The 23,086-nt window shown below is 48.2% G+C and overlaps 2 protein-coding genes across 3 annotated transcripts in view; one reads left to right on the top strand and one right to left on the bottom strand.

Moving 5' to 3' along the window:
• The first annotated feature begins 1,868 nt into the window (after nt 1-1,868).
• On the top strand, nt 1,869-18,516 carry GRAP (GRB2 related adaptor protein). 2 transcript variants are annotated; one of them, XM_053277174.1, is made up of 5 exons: nt 1,869-2,102; nt 4,468-4,565; nt 5,143-5,265; nt 16,062-16,230; nt 17,794-18,516. In XM_053277174.1, the coding sequence occupies exons 1-5, from the start codon at nt 2,025-2,027 to the stop codon at nt 17,977-17,979; spliced, it is 654 nt and encodes a 217-aa protein (XP_053133149.1). In that variant the 5' UTR covers nt 1,869-2,024; the 3' UTR covers nt 17,980-18,516. The 2 variants fall into 2 exon arrangements, with proteins under 2 accessions (XP_053133149.1, XP_053133148.1); XM_053277173.1 differs by having other exon boundaries at nt 16,062-16,242.
• Nucleotides 18,517-21,786: 3,270 nt separating this feature from the next.
• Nucleotides 21,787-23,086, bottom strand: part of SLC5A10 (solute carrier family 5 member 10) — a 73,968-nt gene continuing 72,668 nt past the window's right edge. The window contains exons 11-12 of the mRNA XM_053277175.1: nt 22,427-22,538; nt 21,787-22,098 (exon numbers count right to left, since the gene is read on the bottom strand). Of these exons, the coding sequence (XP_053133150.1) occupies nt 21,905-22,098; nt 22,427-22,538 (306 nt within the window). The 3' untranslated portion in view covers nt 21,787-21,904. The remainder of the gene's footprint in view (nt 22,099-22,426; nt 22,539-23,086) is intronic.

Raw genomic sequence — 23,086 nt, 5'->3', positions numbered from 1 at the left:
TCACAGGGTTGTTGTGATGAGAAACTTCAGTATGTAGTGGGATAGAAATGTAAATAAATAAATAAATAAATAAAATAACAAGCAGAAGGCTGCCAGTTCGACTCCCCGCTGGTACTCTATTAGGCAGCAGCAATATAGGAAGATGCTGAAAGGCATCATCTCATACTGCGCGTGAGGAGGCAATGGTCAACCCTTCCTGCGTTCTACCAAAGACAACCACAGGGCGCCAGGAGTTGAAATCGACTTGACGGCACACTTTACTTACAGGGGACAAGGAGGCTGAAACTCAGTGGTGGAGCAAGAAGTTCCAGATTCAATCCCTGGCAGAACTCAGGGCTGGTGTTCTATCGCGGCTTCCTTCACAAACACAAAGTAATTTTAAGTTTATTCATGAAAAAGCCCATTTTCTCCTTCTCCTCATTTTCCTTTCTGACTCCACCCCCCACACTCTCTGCACAGGATCCCCACTGGGACAAACGTCTCAACCACAAAACATAAAAGACACTGGATAGAATACAACACATCTCTCCCCTTCCTAACAGCCAGAATTGAATTGATTTAGCAAAGGGAACCATTGGTGCTTGTTACCACAAGACCAGCTCTCCTCCCTAGGTCTAGTTTTTTAGCCTAGCAGAATCAACCACCAGAGTGAGTGAGCAATGCCCCTTAGATTCATCACCGCAGAGTTCTCAATCTTGGGTCTCCTTGGGCCATTGTGGCTGGGGGTGATGGGAGCTGTAGTCCAACAGCATCTGGGAAGCCACGTTTGAGAAGCCCTGGGCGTACATGGTTTGGGTTGTGGTTCTGCAGCTTTGGAACTCATTTCCCAGGCAAGGCACAAATAAAAGGGGGCACCAGTTCTTTGAGTGAGTGGGCCATAGTTTTTGTTCCGCCTTTTGGTCTGCTGTCAAGCTGATTCTGTCCCTGCTGCAGACATTTGCGTGGGAGTGCTGAGGCATGATGGCAAAGCTCTTTACCAAAGTGTCATATGAATGGGGGGACTTCCCAGCTCAGAGGCGACAGCAGGGCTTCTCAGGGCAGATGGGGAGACACTGCATGTTTTTTACATGCAAAAAGGGAACTGTTTTTCCTTTGAAGCCCAGAGAAGGCCCACAGAAGGTTGCCAACGGACCAGGAAAATCCCAACATGGCATACTCCTGTGTCTTTTACAGCAGCTCTATCTGCAGAAATCATCTGGTGATGCTACTACAAGAGCTGGTCTTGTGGTAGCAAGCAGGATTTGTCCCCTTTGTTAAGCAGGGTCTCCCCTGGTTTACATTTGAGTGGGAGACAAGTGTGAGCACTGTAAGATATTCCCCTCAGGGGATGGAGCTGGTCTGGGAAGAGGATCAGGAAGTCCCAAGTTTCTTCCTGGCAGCATCTCAAAGTTAGGGCTGAGAGAGACTCCTGCCTGCAATCTTGGAGAAGCCACTGCCAGGCTGTGTAGGCAATACTGACCTAGATGGACCAATGGTCTGACTCAATAGAAGGTAGCTTCCTATATTCCTCTTCATGACAGAGATGAGCAAGATGACCTGCTCCTGTCTTCAGATCAAGTTGCTTCCAAAGGCACATGAGCAGAGGCTAATTAAAAAGTTGGCAACCTCCCGCCCCACCAGGAGAAGAGCAGAAGGCCCTCCGTGACAGAAGGCAGGGGTCACTCAGCAGGTGTCATTTCCTGGTACCATTTCTCTGTCCCACACATACGCCCCACTTGCAACCATATTCAAATAAGTTTCCTGTCTTACTTTCACACATGGATTTTTTTTCTTTCTCTCTCTCTCTCTCTCTCTTAACCATCTCTGGGCCTGCCCTAAGAGACAGGAAGCAAGTCTTCAGTAGCTGTGAGCTGAAGAGGCAGAAGAAAGTTGGACTGGGAGCTCCTTAAAATAATTTATTCGCGGTATCCTGTCAGTATCTTCGATCCCACCCGCCCACAAAGGCCAGCAAGGTTAAGCAGGCACGGAGGGTGTCGTGCACACTGCATTTTCCTGTTGGACATCTGAGGAGGACCAGCCCAAGGATGGAAGCTGTGGCTTTGTATAACTTCCAGGCTGACGACAAGGATGAATTGACCTTTAAGAAAGGCGACACACTGAAGGTACATCCTATGCTGAAGGGTCGATGCAAACCCATCTCAAGGGCACCTTGGCTCTCCAGCTGTTGCTGAACGACAACTCCCATCACCCCCAGCCACGGACGATGGGAGTTGTAGTTCATCAACAGCTGGGAGCCACGGCTGCCTACCCTGGCTCTAGAGCTACGTGTAAACTGTGCTTTTAAACAGCCTGTGAAAATGATGCACCCGTTGCTAATGTGCATATATTGGCATAATTTATCCCAGTCCTTCCGATAAGGTGGAGAAAGAACGAGGCACAAATATACTGCCTTGACCACTGGGATTTTTGGTGAGGCTCTGGAGATTTTGCCAAGCCTATATTTGCAGTAATAGGAAGGTCTAGAAACCAGTTTCAGTTTTAAAAACGAAAATTGAGATTCTCAGAGTGTGGATTTTTGTGGCCAACTCTAGCTTTGAGGCGGCTCCTATGTCTTTGCAAAATCTGGATTGCAAGCACCTCTCTGGCATTATGATTCTCTCTAGGGGATGGTGGGGTTGAATTCGCAGAATCCCCAGCTGCAATGGCTTTTGTTTGGGAATTATGGGAGTTGTCTTCAACAACATCTGGGGATCCCTGTTAGAGGGAACAATGTCTCCCTGTCCCCAAAGGGCTCACAATCTAAAAAGAAACGCAAAATAGACACCAGGCAGCAGCAGTCACTGGAGGTACCAGCAGCACAGGTCACAGTCGCACTCAGCCGCCTAGCACAGTGCGGACCACCGGCGACCACACCACCCAGGACACACTTAAGAGGATTGGGGGGGCCCCAGGGGATGTGGAGTCCCTGGACACAGTCGGAGGACCCAAGTTTGAGAACCCCCATAGCCACAGGCCTATTCACATGCGATGTCCCACCCAGGTACAATCTGTGTTCAGCGTACACAGGAGCAGATCTGCATACATGTACAGTTCCTCACATGTTATGTGGAACACACATGCAGCAGTGAGCACGAGATCCTTCATATAAGGACTTGGTCTCTCGGGTTTTTGCTTTATTCAAGTATTTAGCTTGCTTTCCCTCCTGTGTCAGTAAACTGACCATAAAAAGGAAACTGTGTAGTCGGTTTACTAGCCTACACCACCACCACTTCCTCCTCCTCTTCCTCTCCTCCTCCTCCTTATGACGGACTAGAGCAGAGAAAATGAAGGAGTCCAGATGGGCAAGCATGCATTCAGCTGAACAGCCTGTGTAAGCGGAGTGCATGGCCTGCCACAGGGGTCCCCTTTTCTCCTGTTCTGTCCTCCTTCATGCATGCCAGATATGTGGGGTCAGGGATCTAGCCATGCCAGGGAGCCTGCTCTGTGCTCAGCCCGAGCTTTTGCCTGCTGCCAGCCAAAGAATCTTGTGCTACATGGAAGCATGCATGCATATCCCAGGGTCAGAGCTGCTTCCATGGCGCAGCCTCTTTTGCAGCTGCAGCTTGCTGAAAGTGTCTCAGCAAGATGATCTTCCTCTGCTGAGCCTCCTGGGACGCCTGCCGTAGCCAAGCAGAGGGTGCCCAGAGAGAGTCCCCAGAGGAATCTCAGATCCTGTTTGTGCAGCTGAGAGAGGAGGCGGGGGACTCCACCGGAAAAAGCAAGCAGTGCATCTGCCTTATGAAAAGGGGCACACTCCCCATTTATCAACAGAAAACCCAAAGGCCTTCTTTGATTTTTAACCCTTCAGCATTCTCCCTGGTTAGTACCAGCAGTAACCCAAACATTTATTCGCTGACGTTTATTAAACGAATGCATTATTATTATTATTTGTCAGCTAGCACTAATATTTAAGAGAGTGCCTCCTTCTTCACGAACCCCACCGCCTATTAAGAACATCAGGGGAGCTCTGGTTGTGGTTGCCACCAGCTCATTTGGTGGCGACCCAAAAGCCGGCCTTCTCTAGGGTTGCCCCAGGAGGACTAGGATACCTCCCTGTCTCTGGTTACCAGAGCCTCCCCCATCTCTGGTTGCCTTTGAGAAACACCAGGAAACACCCCTGTTTAATGCGACTTTTAGTTCAAAAGTTTTAAATTTTGCGGTTATTTATTTTTATGAACTTTTAATTGATTTAATGCTTTTAATGGTTGTTTTGTGCTTGTAAGTTTGTAAACTGCCCAGAGATTTATACCTGGAGCAGTACAGAAATCTGCTAAATATTTTTTGTAAATAAGGAATAGAATAATATTAATAATTAATTGCAATATACTGCAGCTAGGGATGATGGGAGTTGTAGTCCTAAAACAGCTGGAGAGCCTCAAGTTGGCCAGCCCCACAAGAATGCATGTGGAAAGGGGAGCTTGCCTTCTGCTCTAGCCCATCATCTCAGCTCGAGACTAACATGTCTCCCTTCTCTTTGGGACTCTTCAGGTCCTCAACATGGAAGACGACCAGAACTGGTACAAAGCAGAGCTCTTTGGCTATGAAGGGCTCGTCCCAAAGAATTACATTAAGATGAAGCCTCACCCGTAAGTAGCTTTCTGGTTTTTGCATAATGCCAAGGAGGTCTTTTGGGGTGGGCACCCTTTGTGAAAAGCATCACTGATTTTGGAGGGGGGAAATAACCATGCTGTCTTCTATCTAGCCAGTCTGTTTCCAGGCCCAATTCAAAGTGCTGGTTTCAACCTTTAAAGCCCTCAGTGGCTTGGGACCAGGTTACCTGAAAGAGCACCTTGCTCCATATGTCCCAACTTTAAGATCTTCTTTGGAGGCCCTTCTTCGGGTACCCCTGCCAAACAAGGTGAGGCGGGTGGCTACTAGGGAGAGGGCCTTTTCGGTGATGGCACCCCATCTGTTCCATCTATGGAATAGCCTCCCCAGTGAGGTTCACCTGGCATCATCACTTTGTTCTTTTAGACACTGGGTGAAGACCATTCTGTTCACTCAGGCTTTTTAAAATTGATTTTTAAATTGATTCACAGTAAAGCCTGCTGTGTGAAAAACACCCTGCTGATCACTCAAGGTCCAGGAGCATTCCCAGCTTGGTTTTTTTCTGGACTGTTGGCAACCCTTCCACTGATGCCATGTTCTGGCTTTCTCCTTCAGGTGGTACTCTGGCAAGATTTCCAGACAGGAGGCTGAACAGGTCCTCTTAAAACGGCAGTTCCGGGGAGCTTTTCTGATCAGGGAAAGCGAGAGCAGCCCTGGAGAATTCTCCATCTCCGTGAAGTAAGTCTATTGGGGTGCTGCTGAAGACAGTGGTGATTCGAGAACATTGTCCTGATACGAACACTGACGAACATACGTCAGTTTTTGCAGCTAAGTGTCTGAAATGTTCGTATCGACAGTGGCTGGGTAGGTGGAAACATCTGTGAAAATAAATGAGATCCCAACTCCAGGGGTTCGCAGACTTGGGTCATAGGAACATAGGAAGCTGCCATATACGGAGTCAGACCCTTGGTCCTTCTAGTTCAGTATTGTTTACACAGACTGGCAGCGGCTTCTTCAAGGCTGCAGGCAGCAGGAATCTCCCTCAGCCCTATCTGCAGATGCGAGCTAGGGAACTTGGAACCTTCAGCATGCAGGTATGCAGATGCTCTTCCCAGAGCGGCCCCATCCCCTGAGGGGAATATCTTCCAGTGCTCACACATGTTGTCTCCCATTCAGACCAGGACAAACCCTGCTTAGCAAAGGGGACAATTCATGCTTGCTACCACAAGACCAGCTCTCCTCCCCAGGTGGCTCCCCAGAAGTTGTTGGACAGCAATTGCCATCATCCCCTTTGGCCACTGTGGCAGGGGATGATGGGAGTTGTAGTCCAACAACATCTGGGGACTCTTGTTTGAGAACTCCTATCCTACTCTTTCCCCAATGGTGCCGCCTTGTTATAGGAACACCACTAGAGGGCACTCAGTATGCACTACAGATGTTCAAACTGGCTTTTCCCAAGCGACAGTTTGTGTATTGGATGCACGGTTCTTACTAGGACCTGGCCTTCCTATTCAGGATTTTCTGGTACAGCTCTGTTGGGACTATACCACTTCTGACTGCAGGCTGGGGACTGCAGGCTTGAATCCTCCCCCATATTAAAAAGAACGTGTTATTAATTCTATTTTATCCCACCAAGGAGTGTACAGCCCTACATTCATTTAATCCTCACAACAACCCTCTTTAAAGAGGCTCAGTAACCTCCCCTGTCCATTTCTGTGATCCATGCACCAAGAAGAACAAAAGCACTGACATCCATTCTCATGCATAGATCCTCCTGCTCTTGATGACGTTTAAAGTTTCTACAGACAGTTGATAAAATGCAAAAGTATTGAAAAAAGTGCTGTGGACACATTACCACTGTCAGCATAAAGTGTTCCATAGGTTCATATAACTTCTCTCCCCCACCACCACCACCACCGCACCCTGCAAACCAGCAGGCCTAGATAAGCTACTTGAAATTAGCCAGTAGTCCTCCAAGCCGTACTTTCTAACACCCCAATTTAAGGTCCTTTTAGCAGTGAGTTCCATAAGCCCATCATGGGGAAATTCTTCCTTTTGTCTATCGTTGAACCTACTGCCTATTTCATTGGGCAGAGCAGACTCTTTTGTTCTAGTGTTCCGAGAGAGGAGGGGGAATGACTCTCTGTGCTCTCTTCCTAGCATTAATAATTCCACACATTGCTGCTACCGTGCCCTTCCTCCCCCTTTATAAGACAGATGGGGCTTCAACACCTGCAGCTATAGATCCATATTCCTTTCTCCAGATGCCTTGTTAATTTCTTCATTTATCATATGTCCAAAACTTGTAAAACCTCTCCTGGCAGATACCAAGTGCTGAGCAGGTGATTGCCACAAAAGAGAGCTTCTTTCATAGATCCATTCCAGTCATTCCTTAAGAGGCAATGGCAGCCATCACATGAAGGTTATGACCTTCTGAAATTCTCGCAAAGATGTTTGATGTCAATCAGTTCAATTTCCATCCCTGGGGCAGCTACATTCAAACAGGCCAGTTCCTTGCGTCATCAACAAGGAAGAAATTTTGGAAGGTGATATTTCCACCCCTCCAAATTATGGCCATTTGGAACACCTCTCTCCTTTGGGAATGCAGACAATATGTTTGTGGAAAAGCATCTGCTTTGGCACGCAGAAGGTCCCAGGTTCAATCCCTAGCAGCATCTCCTGCGGGTTATTCATACTTGGCTTCAGGCTTCGGGGTAAATGTTGAGCGAAGCCACTTCGAAGTACACTTGTGGAAGTACACTCCCCTCCCCTCTGCTCTCAGCTTTCATTTTTGCAAGTACACATGGCAAGCATCCGTGTTTTCCTTCCCAGCAGATGCAGGGAGGGAGAGAGTTCCCTGCAGAGATAGATCTGCATTTGTAAAGAGCGTACCCCTATCATCATGCTAATGATTCTACATCAGCGCCTCTCCCTGTTTGCTCTGGCATTTTCAGAAAAAGTAGCCTAAAACCAGCATTTTAAAAATCTGGAAATACCTCAAGATAAGCTAGAATTTGCATCACAAAGCCCGACTTGTGTGTGGAGTGGGTCCAAGGATCTTGTCGGCAGTTCGGGGTAAGTTTGGCTGGTGTGTGAATGCACACATTCTCTCCCGAAGGAGATTCGGGGCAGAAGTCCCGTGTGTTAAGCCTCCAGGTAGGCCTGCAAAAGGCCCCTGCCTAAAACCATGAAAAGCTGTTGCCAGTCAGTGTAGACAATCTTGAGCTAGATGAACCAAGGGTTTGACTCAATGAGGCATGCTCAAAGAGAGCTAGCAATTTGCAGGTTGCAACCCCATTGGGAAGTCCAGAGGTGTCGTTTAAAGGGGGTGGGCAGTTCTGCTCCACCCATTTCACCAGGGATGGACGTGGGAAAGCAGGGACTGTCCCAGGGAAATAGAGACGGCTGGAGCACGTGCACCTTTGCAGAAAGTGCCTTGCTCCAATCAAGCTGGAAATCTACTTGGGCCTTTGATTGATTGACTGATTGTTAAATTTCAGGCTGGAAATCTACTTGGGCCTTAAATTTGTTTGTTTGTTTATTGTTAATTGTGTATACCGCCTTTCATCGAAATAATATCAAGGTGGTTTACAAGACAATTAAAGCAATATAAAACTGCACAATAAAAATTAAATTGGAATATAAAAATACAAATCTAATTAAAAAGTTTAAAAGACATGTACAATATAACCAAAAGATACAAAGCAGCAACAAAACACTCATCTAAAAACCTGGGTAAAAAGCCAAGATTTTACTTGCTTTCTAAAAATGGTGATGGAGACTGGGGAGCGGGTGCCCACTGGGAGAGCATTCCAAAGTCTGGGGGCAATCACGGGAAAGGCCCTGCTCTGTGTGCACGGAAAGTGAGCCTCCCTCATTGTTAGCACACGGAGCAGCCCCCTCTCCCGATGACCTCGTGGAGAGGGCAACAACCCTTGGGAGCAGGCGGTCCGTCAGGTATCCAGGGCCCAGACCATTAAGGGCTCTAAAGGTCAAAACCAGCAACTTGGATTGTACCCGGAAATTGGACATTGACCTCCCACCTTCCATTCCCGGAGGCAACATTCAGGCAGAAGCCAAGCTGGGCCAGATTCCAGCTTTGCCCAGCACTTTCCTTGGCGTGCCTCACGGCTCCTGCTTCCTTCGCTTTCCACAAACTGCTTCTTCACAGTGGAGCCTTTGTTGTTGGGGATCCTGCTGGCTTCCACCACCTCCAGCTTGTACCTGTTCTTTGGGAACAAAACGAACGCAGCCGTTACTACGAGGCTGGTGGGGTGATGGCAGCCAGTTGGATCGCTACCAAAAAAAAGTGCCTAACACTGTGGCGGGATTTTGCAGTTAGCTTGTCCTTTGTCCAGATTGTGCATGAATGCAGGGACATGCACTGGCAAGCAACTGGGACACCAGACCTTATTCTTAACACGAAAACGCTTCTATAAGGTTAGAGGAAACAAAGACTCTCTTGCTGAAATACAGCATGAATAAGATTTTCATATGTGTGCATGCAAGTTTATCTTGTTGTATGACGGGAATCCATTATGCATGCCGATTGAGCTAGGAGGATAGGGGTGTTCCAAGTCCCTCTTTCCCCCTGTGAAATGTTGGTGGGTACACACTAGGCCCTAGCCACCTAATGGTGCAGCAGGGTTTTTTAAATGCTGGTTTTAAGCGACCTTTTCTGAAAACCGCTGGAGCAAGTAGGGAGAGGCACTGACATAGAATCATAAGCATGATAAGAAGAATACTCTCTTTACAAATGCAGATATAGCTCTTTAGAAAGCTCCGCCCCCCTCCCCGCCATTGGCTAGAAGAAAAACACGGAGGCATGCCATGTGAACGTGCATCAAAACAAAACCCGAGATCAGAGGGGAGGGGCTGATTCCCTCAGTGCCGTGAGTGTGATTCGACGTGGCTTCGCTCAACATTTACCCCCGCAGCATGAAGACATGTACAAATAACTCCCAGGTCGAGGAGGAGGAGGGCGTGTGGATTGGCAGAGAGAAGGATGAGCTCACTTTGTTCCTTGGGGCCTGCTCTTCATCACAGGCGGCCCTTGGCATGGAAAGCTGGCTGTGGGGTAGGCACATGCCAGGGTGTTCCCTCCTTGTGTGTCAGAATATCAGTCCAAACTTGAACTTGGACTGTGCCCAGCCCTGCGCTCCGGGGCATCTTCTCCCACAGAAGAACATCAGGCTGGGAGCACCCCAAGGTGGTATGCTCTGGAGGGACCCAGAAGGCTCTGGGTGAGGCTCTGCCAGCCTAGGTCGGCAGCTTACGCCACACGTGTTTGTGGTGGGCCGCAAAAGGATTCTGAGCGGCACTCACCTTTTTTGAGTGGCACAAAAAATTCTAAAGGGGGAAAAAAAATCACCCTGTGAAGCCATTTCCCTCTGACTTGACTCCGGGGATTGTTTAGAGGGGCTACATGCTGGAAATCAGTGGCTCATCCTTCTTCCCTCTTCCCCTGATTTCCAGCATGCAGCCAACCTAAACCAGCCCCAGAGCCAAGTCAGAGAGAAATCCTTGATGCCTCAGCAGCAGGACTGGTTTTGAGGGGCTGCATGGGAATTGGGGGGGGAGGCAACCCTCCACGGGGGACCTCCTGACCCTGTGCCCCCCCCCATTGGAGGTGAGCGAGAGAGAGCCCTCCCAAACACTGAAATGTATTTCTGGCACACAAAATATTTGATTAGAGTGAATATTTGACCCACCACTTCTGAAAGGTTGCCGTTCCCTGGCCTAGTGTGTAAAGTCGTGCTGTCGAGTCGGTGCATTTTTATTTTTTATTGATTACTACATTTATATCAAGCCACCTAATGGCACAGCAGGGATATGACTTGACTAGCAAGCCAGGGATTGCTGGTTCAAATCCCCGCTGGTATGTCTCCCAGGCCTATATCGGGCAGCAGCACTATAGGAAGATGCTGAAAGGCATCATCTCATACTGCATGGGAGGAGGCCATGGTCAACCCCTCCTGGATTCTACCAAAGAAAACCACAGGGCTCTGTGGGAGCCAGGAGTCGACACTGACTCAACGGCACACTTTAACTTTATGTTTATATACTGCCTTTCATAACAAATCTCAAAGCAGTCACAACATACCTATTAAAAACAACCATGCAATCTGCACAATTTTTTTTAAAAAACCACAAAAACAAAATAAAACAAAAATTAATCACATAAAAGCAGCAGCACTGAGAGCCAAAAGAGAAATCAACACCCCTTAAAGGACTGAGCAGACAGCCAGGTCTTTACCAGCCTCTTAGAGGCAGCAAGGCAGACTGAAGAGCAGATGTCCATGCTCTTCAGCGTTCCAAAACCTGGGAGTTCTCCAAACTGCAGGTTTTACCGTGAGTTTCCTGCGAGGCTTTACTGCGAACTCAGTTATCCTCAAAACCCGACACGAAAAGTTGGTTTTTTAAACCACTTTTACCACAATCGGGCTGCACTCTAACGCACTGTGAAAAACCCGAATGGTGTGTGAACTCGTAGGGACTTCAGGGGCAATCTGGCCGGTATGTGAATGCACGCCCTCCATTCCAGAGGAGATGTGAGCGAAGGGGCTTTAAAGCTCTTTGTGGAAAACATCCTGGGGGCAAGGACCAAGAAGGCCCTGTTCCATGTGCATGACAACTGAGCCTGCCACAGCATCAACACACAGCGTAGAGCCCCCTCTGATGACCTTCTCAGGCAGGCAGAAACTTTCAGGAGCAGGCGGTCCTTCAGCTATCCAGGGCCTTGGGGTGGAGATCCTCCCTACCCCACACCTAAGCATTTGAGGAGTTCCCCTAATTTTACTGAACTCTCCCTCCAAATACATTTCTCTCCCCCGCCCCAGTCATTTCGGTGAGGAGCTGTCTGCACCCCTGCAGGACCCAAACCATTAAGGACTTTAAAAGTTATAACCGGCGCCTTGAACTGGATCTGGAAACAGCCATTGGAGCTGTATGCGGAGATCCCACAGACGTTCCAGTGAAATAACCAGGCTTTAAGCATGCAACAGCCCAGTCCTCCTCTCTCTACAGGTCCACTCAGAACTAAATTCCACTACTACATACAGTGGGGATGGCTTCCAGGGAAGCATGCCTAGGATCACAGCCCCAGGACCCACTGAGGGCAGGACAGAGGAAGGCAGGCAAACCCAGCTTGCCAGCAAGACATTTGGATGGTTGGGGCCTTGCAGCAGGAGAGGCTGCACGGAGGCCTTGGTCTGCCCTCCAGCCGTTCTCACACTAGATTCCATTTGTCCAACGCACGTGTGTTGACCTTGGCAGAAGCAGTGGAGCAAATCGAGTTGATTTGGAGAGAAAAAGCAGCTTCTTAGACACACACACACACAAACCCATACATCAGGAAAGGATATTTCACACTTCAGATGCCATTTAAAAGCCAGCTGGCAAGGCAACCCAGGAGGAGGGTCAAAACCCACATGGGGTCTTGAACCACTGACACTGGAGATGTCAGGCATAGCACAGGGACACGGGAAGCTGACTTCTACCGAGTCAGACCCTTGGTCTATCTAACTCAGTTTCATCTACCCAGACTGGCAGCGGCTTCTCCAAGGCTGCAGGCAGGAATCTCTCTCAGCCCTATCTTTGGAGATGCAAGAAAGGGAACTTGGAACCTTCTGCATGCAATCATGCAGGTGCTCTTCCCAGAGCGTCCCCATCCCCTAACGCAGGCCTGCTCAACTTTGCCCCCCCCAGCTGTGTTTGGACTACAACTCCCATAATCCCCAGCCATAGTGGCCAATAGCCAAGGATTATGAGAGTTGTAGGCCAACATCTGAGCAGCCCTGCCCTAAGGGGACTCTCTCAGTGTTCACACATGCAGTCTCCCATTCAAATGCAAACCAGGGTGGACCCTGTTCAGCAAAGGGGACGATTCATGCCCGCTTCCACAAGACCAGCTCTCCACCCAAGTTCATAAGGGGGGGAAATAACCGTCTGGGAGAGAGGAGCTGGATTGAGGGGAAGGTAGTTTTCTCCTACCTCACTAAAGTGCTGGGTAGAAAGGTGCCCTCCACTCTAGCTCCTCTCTCCCGGACAGTCACTTCCTCCCCCTCCGGCCTTGCATCTTACTTGCACACCGTCACAATATGGGATCGTGCACAGCTCCTGAACTAGGGCAGGATATACATGCTATCCTAATTAGGATCGTGAGAACAAGCTTAGTATCTGGGGCAAAATGCTACCACGCTGCTCTCCAGAACGGACCAACCATGAAGCAACCCTGTTTTCAAGGGCAGTGCATTGGCTATGCACTGATGTCAAACATGTACAAGCAGGCTGGTGTCCCCAGATGCCCCCTCCCGTAGTTTACATAGCCTGGCCATAAGTCATGGGGCAAGCCGCTTGCCTGCCTGTTCCCAGATTTACGAAGGCGCCGTCGCTTCTGGGTGCATCTCGAAAAGAAGCCAAAGAGCCCATCCCGGGCCTGTTTGGGGCAAGTTGGTGGCACAAAGTCAACCCGTGCCTCAGCATGGCACAAAGATTGACGTGACATCACCACACCTCTCTGCCCAGATGCCTGTTTAAGTAGGGCTATTAAAAATGGGACGTCATGCTCCTGGGATGGGAAACAGCTGCTCGCAATTGGCCTTTTCTTCCCCACCTAAACAGCCAGGTTCTTTGTAGGTTTTACAAGTTTGAGATAATAGGGTGTGGTTTTCATCTGCAGGGCATCTGTGGCAGGAGAGACACGGGGGGGGGAGGTCGGGGGCATCCCGCACTTCTGCTTTTGCCTCGTCCAGCTGTAAAGTTACAAAGCACTGATAATAGAGAGGACTTTTCAGCAAAAAAATTTATGATGCAAATTTTTTTTCCTTGGTTCACTGAAGACTCCCTCGTACTGACATGATCTGTACGCTTGTCTGTCTGCAAGCAATTTTATCTTGCCTGAGTGACAAGTCATTCAGATGGAGTAGCTAAGCTGGAGCCAGCCGTTTTATAGATTCCTTGGGTAACCTGACCTCTGCTGACTCGGTAGCTGTGATTCCACCCTCTGATCATCTCCAGTAGAGGCAATGAAATGCAACCCTATTGGGTAAAGCCCATTATATCACCTGACTCCTGCTGAGTTAGTAGCTGCTATACTACCCTCTGGCCATCTGCAGTGGTGGTGCTGTAGAGCAGCAGAAAGTAGGCCAGCAATACCCTCCCCTCTGAGAAACTCACAGAAGCACAGAGATGATGGCATCTGGAAGTCTCTGCCAGAGACCCTCAATGCCTTTGCTGTTGCCCCAATTTTTTGAAATTCAAGTGGTCGGTCGGCTCACTCCTCTGCAAATTGTCTTGCAAAAAGCCACTGGTGTTGAGTGGGAGGCTTGGAATGGCTAAATAGTGAGTGTTCCTTTTCTCATCTCTTACTCTGCATGTGCATGCTGAATCAAAAGTCTTTACCCCGCAAAATAATCCCCAGATTATTTCTCCCTTCTCCATTTCTGGCATCAGCAGACTGAGCTTCTTGTTCCTGCTCATGCAAACAAGAGAGGTAGAGTGGCACCTGGAGAGACGCCCATCAGCAAAGCAGTTTTAATCCCTCATAAGGATCTGGCTACAGGAGGTGCTGCTTGGCTGGCAGGAGACACTTGCAGCAGCGACATCTCTGGCTGAGAGATGGACTGTTAATCGCCATACTTTTTCAAAGGACTTGTATCCTGCCTTCCTGCCTCCATATAGGAAACTCAAAGCACCCCCCAAAATAGAATGCAATAGTCTCCACATAGCAAAAACAAAAACCCACCCCCACTCAAATATTAAAATATGATATGAACAAACCCAGTCAAAAGTACATGTGGCAGAAATACAAAGCAGAAAACCTTACAGCCGGAGTTCTCAAACTTGGATCCTTAGCTGTTGTTGGACTACAGCTCTCATCAGTCCCAGCAGCCACACCGGTCAAAATCTGAGAACCCCTGCATGACACCACCCAGCACCAGAGACAGAAGCCCACCTACTCTGATGCTGCACCAACCACTTGAAAAGTCCTTAGAGAGCATCAATAAACTGGTAAAAGAATGTGTGCATTCCAAAATTTAGTGATCACGCCCTTCAAAAATTAAAGGTCAAGTTGTGCCATTGAGTCAGTGTCGTCTCCGGGCGCCCACAGAGCCCTGTGGTTTCCTTTGGTAAAATACAGGAGGGGTTTCCCATGGCCATCTCCTGTGCAGTGTGAGATGATGCCTTTCAGCATCTTCCTATATCGCTGCTTGCCCGATATAGGTGTTTCCCATAGTCTGGGAAACATACCAGCGGCAGGGGCGTAAGTATAATAGGGCAAGGGGAGACAGTTGTCTGGGGGCCCACTGCCTTGCCCCCCCCCCAGAGGCAAGTCACATGACTGACTCCCCCAGCCGCACACCTGCCCGGGCTTCCTTCAGTGGTATTCATCCTCCGAAATTGATGTGAGTGTTAAGACCTGGAGCTACCAGAACAGCAGGTCTTTCTCTAGGACCATGAAATGACTTGCATTGTCCACAATTTACAAAACCTTAAAAAAAATAATTTAGGATTTCTTTACTTCATGAGCTGAGCTTCTGGGGGGGGGGCATTTTAAAATCTTGTCTCTGGGCCCACTCCAAGCAACCTTGCTACACCCCTGACTAGCGGGGATTCAAAACGGCCACCTCTTGCTCCCTAGGCAAGTTACTTCCCCACTGTGCCATTAAGTGGCTCTTCAGATATTAGTATGTGATATTTTGTGAAAATCTTGGCTTTCATTTTCTTATTTATTTTTGAAAGCCAGTTCCTAGTCTCTAATATGTGCTTGAGAATGGTTAGCGAACTTTCAGATGCCAGAGAGGGCAGATGAACAGGATTCCAAATCTATCATCAGTCAGTGCTTTAATGTTCTGTTTTGCTTCTCCCGTGACTCAGAATAAATTATGCAAATATATGCAAAGTTGGTTGATGTGCATAATGTACACAGGAAGCAGAATGCTGTCCTTCTTTGAGGAAAAGATACAAATGTATTTTAAGTGAGGCAGAGTTGCAAAAAAATGGGAAGCAGCCATAGGCTGTGCATCCTGTCTATGACAACAGGTCGAAAGTCACACCCAGGTCATCATGGATGTGATAAACAACCATGGTGGCTAGGCTATGAAATCTCCTGCCTCAGGGATTATCACTCCCTTCTTGGCACTTTCTAGATTACACGCTACAGCAGTGGTCGCTTACTTCAGCTTGGGAGGATCATCTTGAAACCGTAAATAAAGGGTGTTGTGCAAAGCCACCAGCAGGAGGAGCAGTCTTTTCTAGCTTGCGCAAACCTCCTGCAATGGGAAAATACAGCTTTTTGTAGTTGTTGTTTTGCCAACCTTGTAGCACTGTAACGCAAAGATAAAACCCGAAAGAAGGCATTGGAAATGTGAACGGCACCTTGCTGACAGTGCAAGGACTGCGATGTAGAAACACAGGCAGTACAGAAGCACACGTAGTGGTGTGTTTAACGAACATGTAGTGACACTGTTGTAGTGTGTAATCTGGAAAGCAGCCTCGTCTTTGCTAACATCATTCTATGCATCCTTCTACAGCTATGGAGATCATGTCCTACATTTCAAAGTGCTCCGGGAGAAGAATAGCAAGTATTATCTCTGGGACGATAAGTTCACTTCTATAAACCAACTGGTGGATTTCTACAGAACCAACTCCATCGCTAAGAAGGAGCAACTCTTTCTCCGAGATCATATGAAAAAGCAGGAAGTAAGAGGGGGTGTAAGTTGAGGTCTCCCTTGGATTGTTCCCATATCTACTTGTTTTCCTTCCATCTTTAGTTCCCACCTGGTTGGCTTTTGCTGGAGGAAGTCTTAAAAGATTGGGCTTACAAGACTGGTGCAGTGCCTCTTTCCATTCCTTTTCCTAAAATACACTGCCCATCTCCCAACGTCTACCAACAGCTCCTGTCTGCTCATTCCTCTCATCCCCTCTGTCCATTGTGTGGCCACTGCACTTGATGCAAAACTGCACACCTGGGCAAACAGATGGGAGAGAGGAACCCCTGGTAAGAGTCAGATTAGTTTAGGAAAAGGTTAGTTTAATTTAGAAAAAAGTGACTAAGTGGAGACATGATGGAGCTCTATAAAACTATGCATGATGTGGAGAGAGTGGAGAAAGAGAGACGTTCTTCTCCCTCTCTCACAACACTAGAGCCCAGGGGCATAAGGTTCGTGGGGGCGGTGGGGCTCAAGCCCTCCTCCAGATTTCCTGGGGGAGGCAATGCCCTCCCTGGCTGCCAGGTCGCATCAGCAAGCTCTCATGCTCAAGTTCATCAGTCAGTTGAACAACACAGTCAGTCCTGTGTTCTCTTTGTAGCAGCTCAGCAAGTTCTTAGGAGACACAGCTGCCTCTCAGGGCCCTTCCACTCTATAATTCTCTGATGAGAAGCAGTATAAGAAGGAGAAAAGCTAGTGGTGCTCTATGCATGCAGCTGCTCTGCCCAAAGCGACCCCATCCCCTAAGGGGAATATCTTACAGTGCTCACATGTAGACTCCCATTCAAATGTAAACCAGGGTGGGCCCTGCTTAGCAAAGAGGAGAATTCATGCTTGCTACCACAAGTCCTCTCCTCCCATGTGCCCCATGCCCCCCCCCCGGAAACTGAGAAGTCTACACCCCTGCTAGAACCAGGGGTCATCCCATGAAACTAAAGGAAAAGGTAAAGTGTGCCATCAAATCAATTTTGACTCCTAGCACCCACAGAGCCCTGTGGTGTGTTTTTTTTTAGAATACAGGAGGGGTTGACTATTGCCTCCTCCCATGCAGTATGAGATGATGCCTTTCAGCATCTTTCTATATTGCAGTTGCCTGATATAGTACCAGCCGGGATTCGAACCAGCAACCTTCTGCTTGTTAGTCAAGCATTTCCCCGCTGCGCCATTAGTTGGCTACCCATGAAACTAATTGCATGGAAATGTAAAGGTAAAGTGTGCCATCAAGTCAATTTTGACTCCTGGTGCCCACAGAGCCCTGTGGTTTGAAATGTGGGACCGACAAAAGGAAGCACCTTTTCACACAGCACATCATTAATCTATGGGATTTTCTGCCACGTGATGTGGTGATGGCCACCAGCTTGGATGGCTTTAAAAGAGGCTTAGACAAATTCACAGGGGTCAGGTCTATCAATGGCTAATAGTCTTGATGGCTATAGGCAATCTCCACGTTCAGAGGCAGGATGTGGGATCAGATGGGCCTTGGGGCTGATCCAGCAGGCTGGCTCTTATGTAAACGTGTTTCCCCAATCCTCGTCTTGTTTTCATTTCCTTGCAGCCCAGGACTCCAAAGTTCGTCCAAGCGCAGTTCAACTTCTCTGCCCAAAATGCATCCCAGCTGAGCTTCCAGAGAGGAGACATCATTGAAATCCAGGATTGTTCCGACCCCGACTGGTGGAGAGGGAAGATTGGTGTGAAAAGCGGCCTCTTCCCCAGGAACTATGTTTTCCCCCTGCGCATATGACCGGCCCTGCTCATGCTCCAACTGGAGGACCCTTTTGCAGTAGCCAAAGACTTTTCAAATTGAGGCCAGAAGTGCCACAGAAAATCGAGGGGATGGTCGTCCCACTCAGACTTTTTTCCAGGAGGAGGACAAAGGGGGCTCCCTCACATAAGTGCCAACTCTCCACCCATCTGAGAGCTGCAGTCCCTGCATCCTTCCTGGTTGTCTGAATTTCCAGCCAGAACCAAATGCTGATGGCAGATCACACCGTCTGCACAAGTGGGGCAGACGAATGGTGATCCCTGCTAGCTCTGACAGGGCATGTCTACATTGCAAATATATATTGGTTTGATGCCATTGTAGCTTCCTTAAACAAGCTGGGGGACTTTATCTCAGTGAGGATGCTGAGAATTGTGCTGGAAGTCCCAGGTGTGCCATGCACAGAACTGCTGTTTCCAGTATCCCCTGTGGAAGGGAAATGACTGCTGAACAAGCATCCAGCCTGTTCTTGCAGATGCAGCCTTTTCTTGTAAATACATTCTTCTCCCTTTGCTTGTGCATTAGAATTTCTCAGTGCCTCACCCAGGATGTAGCTCACTTGAACAAGATGTGTAACTTACTTGTCCCTGCAGTCAGGCTCTGTACCAGAGGACTGGAAAGTAGCTAATGTACTCTGATTTTCAAGAAGGGATCCAGGGGGGATCTGGGAAACTACAGGCCGGTTAGCTTAACTTCTGTGCCGGGTAATTTGATGGAAAGCATACATTGTGAAACATATAGAAGAACAGGCCTTGCTGAAGGAGAACCGGCATGGCTTCTGCAAGGGAAAGTCTTGCCTCACTAACCTTTTGGAGTTCTTTGCGAGTGTCAACAGGCATGTGGATAAAGGTGATCCATTTGACATAGTATATGTGGACTTCCAAAAAGCTTTTGACAAAGTTCCCCACCAAAGGCTCTTGAGTAAACTGAGCAGTCATGGAATAAGGGGACAGGTCCATGTGTGGACTGGTGACTGGTTGAAGGACAGGAAACAGAGAGTAGGAATAAATTGACAGTTTTCACAATGGAGGGAAGTAGGAAGTGGGGTCCCCCAGGGATCGATACTGGGACCAGTGCTCTTTAACTTCTTCATAAATGATATAGAAGTTGGGGTAACCAGCAAAGTGGCCAGATTTGCAGATGACATTAAACTATTTAGGGTAGTGAAATCCACAACAGACTGTGAGGAGTTCCAAAAGGATCTCTCCAAACTGGGTGAGAGGGCGACAAAATGGCAAATGCAGATCAATGTAAGCAAGCATATTGATGCATATTGATGCATAGTGATGCATATTGGGGCAAAAAAAAACCCCAACTTATACACATATATATTGATGGGGTCTGAGCTGTCAGTGACTGACCAGGTGAGTGATCTTGGGGTCATAGTGGACAGCTCATTGCAAGTGTCAACTCAGTGCACAGCAGTTGTGAAAAAGGCCTTTCACACATGGGTGGTTTTCCACTGCTGGAACAGAGGGCTCGTGGGTGTCAGAGGGGAACTCCCCATCACAATTCTCTGTTCCCCATTTTGTCAAAAACTTGTTCAAAGCTGTTTCCTTTTTACCTGGGTCACCAGATAGGAATGTGGTGGGCCTGAGTCTGATAAACATGATCTTCGGTCATCTCCTTCAACTTCTCATGCCCACCATCTATTTATACCGCCACAGAGCCTGATGTTTCCATTCTGTAATCACTGGGATTATAGAACAGGCCTTATCAGGATCTATGGAACACCTGAAGCTGCCGTTGACTGAGTCTGTCCATTGGTCCATCTAGCACAGGGCTGACCACCTGAGGCCCTCCAGCGGCTTTGGCCTACAGCTCCCATCATTCCCAGCTACTGGTCATTGTGACTGGGGATTATGGGAGTTGTAGGCCAGAAACAGCTAGAGGACTGCAGTTGGACACCCCTGATCCAGCTCAATATTATTGAGAGAGCAGGTCTCGTGGAAGCAAGCATGAGTTGTCCCCTCTGGTAAGCAGGGTCTGTCCTGGTTTGCATTTAAATGGGAGACTACATGTGTGAACACTGTAAGATATTCCACTTTGGGGCTGCTCTGGGAAGAGCATCTTCATGCTTGCATACATAAGGTTCCAAGTTCCCTCCCTGGCAGCATCTCCAAGATAGGGCTGAGAGAGACTCCTGCAGCCTGCAACCTTGGAGAGGCTGCTGCCAGTCTGGGTAGAAAATACTGAGCTAGATGGACCAATGGTCTGACTCGGCAGCTTCCTATGCTCCTATCTGTTCTGACTGGCAGCAGCCCTGCAGGGAAAGAGAAGGGGTTTTCCTAACCCTGTTAGCTAAGATCTTTTTGACTGGAACCACTGTCTTCTACATGCAAAGGTATTGTTCCACCAATGAGCTACGGCTGATCCCTCTAACGTATGTACCTACTGCTTTATTGCCTTATGGCGCTTTATTAGTCCATCTCAAGCAATGCCTGGCAGCAGCATTCCAAGGTCTGAGGCAGAGAAAAGTATTTTCTAGCTCTGCCAGAAACCTGATATTCTTTTAACTGGCGATGCGGCCAGGGATTGAACCTGGAACCTTCTGAATGCAGGGCAGGAACTCTGGCACCAAGCTATGGCCTCTCCCAGCTGATGCTAATTTACTGTACCCTCCTCTGATTGCATTTCAATCCCATTTCTCCTCATTTTATCAGCCCCATTTTCCTCTTCAGGCTAGCCAAACATTATGGGATGCATAGTGCCAATAATACTGGCAGCCAGAAATATCTACCCGGTTAGGACCTCATACCTGCAGCCATATTTCTCTTGGTTCTCCATGGTCAGAATTACGAGAGAGGGTTTTCCAAGAGCTTTCCTTCTGCAGATCAATTGCCAGGACATCATCTCATCTTCTCTTGCAAGGGTGTCAGAGTCGGTGGTCTGGAGACAAGGGGCTGCCTCTACCAGGGGTCAAGACAGGCAGATTAAGTGGGTGGTCAGGAGAGAGCAAACCAGCACACCATCAAGAAGACTGATAAACAGGCTCAGTCTATGTCCAGGCAATGAGTCATTCAGTCTGAGAAGCCAAGCTAGGGTCAGCAGCTTTAGAAGACCAGATGGGATGCTGTCGGCTCCTTGCCTCACCTGATCCCTGCTGGAGCTGGAAACCAGTCTCTGTCCATTGGCAGTGATGGAGCTGAAGTGGGAAACTATTGGCCTCCTTTGTCTTCTGTAGCTGCAATACCACCCCTGGCCATCTCCAGTGCTGGCACTGTAGAGCAGCAGAGTTGGGCCAAATATTGCTTCTGCTTGCAAACTGCCACAGTCATGCAGGGAGTCCTGCATGCCAGAGCCTAGGTGCTTAACAAGGGAGTCGCAGGGTGTGTTTGCATCATTCATGGGTAACCAGAAATTGCCACATCAGGACCACAAACTAGGAACACTCTAAGGCTTCAGGTCAGATGTACCAAAACATGATAGCTGGCTTTTCAAAGGCTTCCGTTCTTAGAAATCTCTTACCTGCCCATCATTTCATAGTCTATTTTGGAGACAGCAAAATGGCATTGGGTGTGCTTGTTACTTTCTAGTGCATTGTGGAACTTTTGAAACCGTACAGATTTGGGTGAGCCAAGCCGAGTTCGTTATACATTTTTTAGATGCTTGCACATGAAGGCCCCTTCCTGCTATTTACTCCCCCCAGCTTATCATTTTGTCAAAAACTATTCCAGACCCTCACAGTTTCAAAGATGAGTTTCAGCATATGCTAGCAAAAGTGAAATATCTTATACCAATCCAAAGTACCCCGCCTTGAATTAATGTACAAAGGTAAAGGCTCCATTAGCTGAAATGTTGTTTTTTAACACAATCATCAAGGGACACTTCACTTCTTTCTACATACATCCCAATGTTCTTCCTCCTCACTCTGCCTGCCTCTTTCTCCAACTCACAGGAGATATTCTTAAGCAAAATAACCATAGAAAAAGACATTGACGCAAATCAGGACAATGGCGTTGAGGCAGCAGATCCGAGACCAGAACGGGGATTCTGTTATGTCCCCAGGGACCTTCACCGGGGCTTTTTCTGCTTTCACAGAAAGGGAGTTGCAGGCCACCCCACTGCAGAGGCATTTCCATGGGTGCCCTTCCTGGGATTCTGTCAGGAATGGAGAGATAGGGAGAAGAATGAGGGAACCCTTCTAAAGACTGGACAAATTCATAGAATAGGGTGGAGTCCCAAGATGTTGTTGGACTACAACTCCCAGGGAACCCTTCTAAAGACTGGACAAATTCATAGAACAGGGTGAGTCCCAACATGTTGTTGGACTACAACTCCCAGGGTTTTCAGCCATTGTGGCTGGGGATTATGGGAGTTGTAGTCCAACAACATCTGGGGACCCCAGATTGAAATCTCCTGTCTTAGAGGATCTGTTTATCAACAGCTTCAGTCATGACAACAACATGGAACCTCAGTTCAGGCTTACCTTCCTTTTCTGTCCCGGAGAAGCCATTCTCAGATACTGATTTTGGCATGGGGAGTTCTGGAGGAGGAGGCCGCTGTTCTGGACCAAGAGTCCACCAAGTCACATTCTTGACCTGCACACTCCCAAAAAGGACTGTATTAATGATTTGTGTTTCCCTGTAACTGCTATCATAGCTGGGTCAGGGACGGAGCCATCACTGGGCAAACGGCAGGGGTGTATCTAGGGGAAATAGTGCCTAGGGCAAGCACTGAAATTGTGCCCCTGTCCAAACATCTGACACCCATCTTTCAGATAACCTTACCATAATATCAGCTCAAAAATACAAGTTCAGACACTTTCAGGAGGTTGTAAGCAGCACACACATGCATACACACATACAACCACACATGTGGCACATATGTGCTACTCACCTTCCCAAGGAAACGCAGCACATCCATGTGCTGGGCATGCCTCTATAGAGTTATCTGTGAAAGCTCTCTTTAGCAAAAGCTCTGCCACCTCAGCACACCTCACTACAGGTTGCTGCCTCCAAGAAATTCAGGGATGGGTTTTTTTTTGTCCAAACAGCTTTTGCCTTAAAGGGAGATGGTTGCAATGGGAAATCCTCGGGGCCCCAAACAATCTGAAATTATCCAGCATCTTACAATAGGCTTGGATCCA

Source organism: Hemicordylus capensis, chromosome 13, assembly GCF_027244095.1.
Source record: "Hemicordylus capensis ecotype Gifberg chromosome 13, rHemCap1.1.pri, whole genome shotgun sequence".
In the NCBI taxonomy this organism is placed as follows: domain Eukaryota; kingdom Metazoa; phylum Chordata; class Lepidosauria; order Squamata; family Cordylidae; genus Hemicordylus; species Hemicordylus capensis.
This window is presented reverse-complemented; position numbering and strand designations above follow the sequence as displayed.